Raw genomic sequence first — 3,043 nt, 5'->3', positions numbered from 1 at the left:
CTCGTTCAAGGTGCCGGGTCGCGTGGGCGACGGGCCCATCGTCGGGTCTGGGTCGTACGTGGACAACGACGTCGGGGCCTGCGGCGCCACGGGCGACGGCGACATTATGATGCGGTTCTTGCCGTGCTACCAGGCTGTCGAGAGCATGCGCAACGGCATGGCGCCGACAGAGGCGGCCGAGAATGCTGTGCGTAGGATGGTGCGCAAATACCCGGCTGTGGCCAGCGGTATCGTCGTCGTTGATAAGGACGGAAACCATGGCGCCGCGGCGTCGGGCTGGGGCGGCACGTTTGCATATGCGTATCGTGGAGGCAGCATGAACGCCACCGTTGTTGTTGAGGTGCCGAATCTGTGTGTTGGTCGGCTCATGTCGCAGCCTTGATGGTGTTGGAACTGTGATGGTTGCTCATGTGCTAGGAATGATAAGAACGCTCATGAATCAACTTGGTTCACGGTCCGCTGTGAACCGTGAATAGGAAAGTTGAACCTCGTAGACGTCAGATGTCGACCCTGCGACAAGAGTTTCTGCCCATCATCGTGGAGTTGTAGCCATAACTGCGTGTACTAGCGATCGGGGTGAAGGGCACTGCCAGAGGAGTCACGAAGCTGTTCTGTCCAAACTGAGCAGAACAACACATGTTTAACCAGACATTCCGTGTTTCACACAAGCCTTGGAATGACCAAGTGGTTCGAGCTAATGATGTGCGTACGCTCACTCGTGATGTCGGTGAATATTGAGGATCCTGGCTGGGTCGTGCGACAAGCTCTTCGGCCTCGTAAATGATATAGATAAACTAAAAGCTCAAACAATGTTGAGGCGCAGAACATCAAACGCTTGAAATCACAGCTTCATTCGACCAAGCTATTTGACCAGGCTATTCGATCAGGCTATTCGACCAGCTGTCCCCATCACTCCAGCAACACACGGCCCAGCAAGTTCCCCAGACAACATCACCAAGCCTGTCCGCTCCAGATCAACACCGTTCAAACACGCGATACAGTCCCTTCAAATCTGCGACCTCCAGCACGCCGCCTTTCATCAGTGGCGTCGTTGCCACCAAGCGTGCTTTAAATGCGGGAAAGAAAATATGCTCAATCGCCCATCGAATGTTCTTGCGCCTCGTGGTCACCTCTGCAGTCTCGCTGCTGTCTGCACGCCCTTTGCGCGGGGGCAGTTTTTCCGGCACGTAGAATGACGCGAGCTCCCGGAGAAACGTCTCGAAACACGCCGTCTCGCTCGTCCAATCGACATACGGGCCCAGTCGGAGGAGGAACCGCGGCAGCTTCACCAGCGGTGGCGTGTAGCCCTTGATGAGCAGCGGCATCGTTCTGAGCTCGCCTGACGGTGTAATCTCGAGCGAGAAGTACTCGAGCAGCATCTCTCGGCGCTCGATCAATTGCTCTGCCACGCGTCTGACAACATCCTCCACCTCGAAATCGTCTTCAGGTGATTGGACCTCTGCCTTCTCCTGGCGTGCGGCGATCCGCAGCAGCTCCTTGAGTTCTAACGGCGGACTAAAGCGTATGGAGCCAAAGTTGCCAAAGTCGGTCAGGCCAATCTGGTAGCAGTACTCAAAGCAGGCGAAGCCGTAATCGATCAGATACAGCTTGACCCCGCCTTGAACGGCCGCCAGCCTCCGCTGTTCATCAACAATTCCGACAAACGTATGGCCGGCAAACACCTCGGTCAGGTCGTGATGCATATCGTCTCGGACGGCAGCTCGAAGCTCCTTGATGCTGCTGAGACGACAAACCGTGGACTCCTTGTCCACTGTTGCGTACTGGATGTTCTCGGGCGCAGCGAGGACATCGTCATCTCCCGCTCCCGTGTTGTTTTCGTCCTGATCAGTTGCGGGTACTGCAGTGAACATGCTTGTGATCTTGCGGAGGGATGTATCGGTTCGTACGAGGTTCTTAGAATTTCTACGCGGCCGACTGGATCCCGATGTGGCCGCCAGTGGAGGAGCGCCATCACCGTCTTCAACAGCTGATTTTGACGCCGCGTCGGTCCACTGTGCGCCCGGCAGCAAGGTCTGGGTCATGAAAGTTCGGCTGGTGTCTACTTCCGCTAGCTTGGTACGAACCTGCTCACACACGACCTGAATGATCTCGTCTTCGTTCAAAAAGTGCACCTCGCGTTTTGTGGGTGAACGTTGACGTCGACACGGGCCGGGTCAATCTCCAGGCTCAGGTAGATAAAGGGGCGACCGTTCTTGGGAAGGAAAGTGGCATATACCTGCTCAATGGCCTTTCTGATGGTCGTCGACTCCACACAGCGATGGTTGATGAAGAGCAGGAACGTCGTCTTTTTGATGTGATAGTTGGCATTCGTCACCAGGCCGTCGGCCTTGAAAGCCCAACGATCGTCGGACGTTGCAAATTCAATCAGCTCGTTGCCAACACTGGAACCATAGATCTGCCGCACGCGATCAGTCGTCGAGGCGCTCGCCTGCACGGAGACGCTCGCGCCCGACTCGCCCTGCTTCTTGCAAGAAAAGGCGACGCCCTGACAGTGTATGGCGTAGCGGCCGACCATGTCGATGATCTTGTTGTACTCCTCAGACGGTGAGCGGAAAGCACGCCGCCGTGTCGGTATGTTGAAAAAGAGGTCCTCGACACTGATCTGCGTTCCGTCGCGGCCGGCGACCTTCTTAGGCTCAGCCGACTGGCCCGGTTTCGCCGGCGCGAGTTTTCCATCGAGGAAGTGGGCGCGCCAGGCGACCGCTGAATCTTTCGTCTTGGTGGTGACAGACAAATGGGCAATGTGGCTGATGCTGGCAAGCGCTTCGCCCCGAAAGCTGTAGTCGCGATGGACGTGAGGTCTCGAAGGACGGTAAATCTTTGGATGTTGGTGTGGCGTTCGCAGGAGATTGGGCAGATCATCTTTTCTAGGCTCTGTTAGTGAGGCGGCCATGGGAACATGCGGTGAAAATGTACTCTTGGATGGCCGCCTGCCATTTGTCTGTATCCTGCACAATCTTTGAGACCTCCTTTCTTGACAAGGCACCTCGAGTGACGTGGACCCTGCGTCTACGGCGTTCTC

At 56.3% G+C, this 3,043-nt stretch overlaps 2 protein-coding genes across 2 annotated transcripts; one reads left to right on the top strand and one right to left on the bottom strand.

The window, feature by feature from the left end:
* Nucleotides 1-106: 106 nt before the first annotated feature.
* VDBG_08288 (asparaginase) lies at nucleotides 107-472 on the top strand (the record flags this gene model as incomplete). The annotated part of the gene is made up of 2 exons (XM_003001197.1): nucleotides 107-351; nucleotides 418-472. 2 exons carry the CDS (start codon nucleotides 107-109, stop codon nucleotides 470-472), a joined length of 300 nt encoding a protein of 99 aa, XP_003001243.1.
* Nucleotides 473-974: 502 nt separating this feature from the next.
* Nucleotides 975-2,914, bottom strand: VDBG_08287 (DNA mismatch repair protein mutL; the record flags this gene model as incomplete). The annotated part of the gene is made up of 2 exons (XM_003001196.1): nucleotides 975-2,099; nucleotides 2,153-2,914. 2 exons carry the CDS (start codon nucleotides 2,912-2,914, stop codon nucleotides 975-977), a joined length of 1,887 nt encoding a protein of 628 aa, XP_003001242.1.
* Between the last annotated feature and the right edge of the window lie 129 nt (nucleotides 2,915-3,043).

The sequence above is a fragment of the Verticillium alfalfae genome, genomic scaffold, assembly GCF_000150825.1.
Source record: "Verticillium alfalfae VaMs.102 supercont1.12 genomic scaffold, whole genome shotgun sequence".
NCBI classification, from domain to species: Eukaryota; Fungi; Ascomycota; class Sordariomycetes; order Glomerellales; family Plectosphaerellaceae; genus Verticillium; species Verticillium alfalfae.
This window is presented reverse-complemented; position numbering and strand designations above follow the sequence as displayed.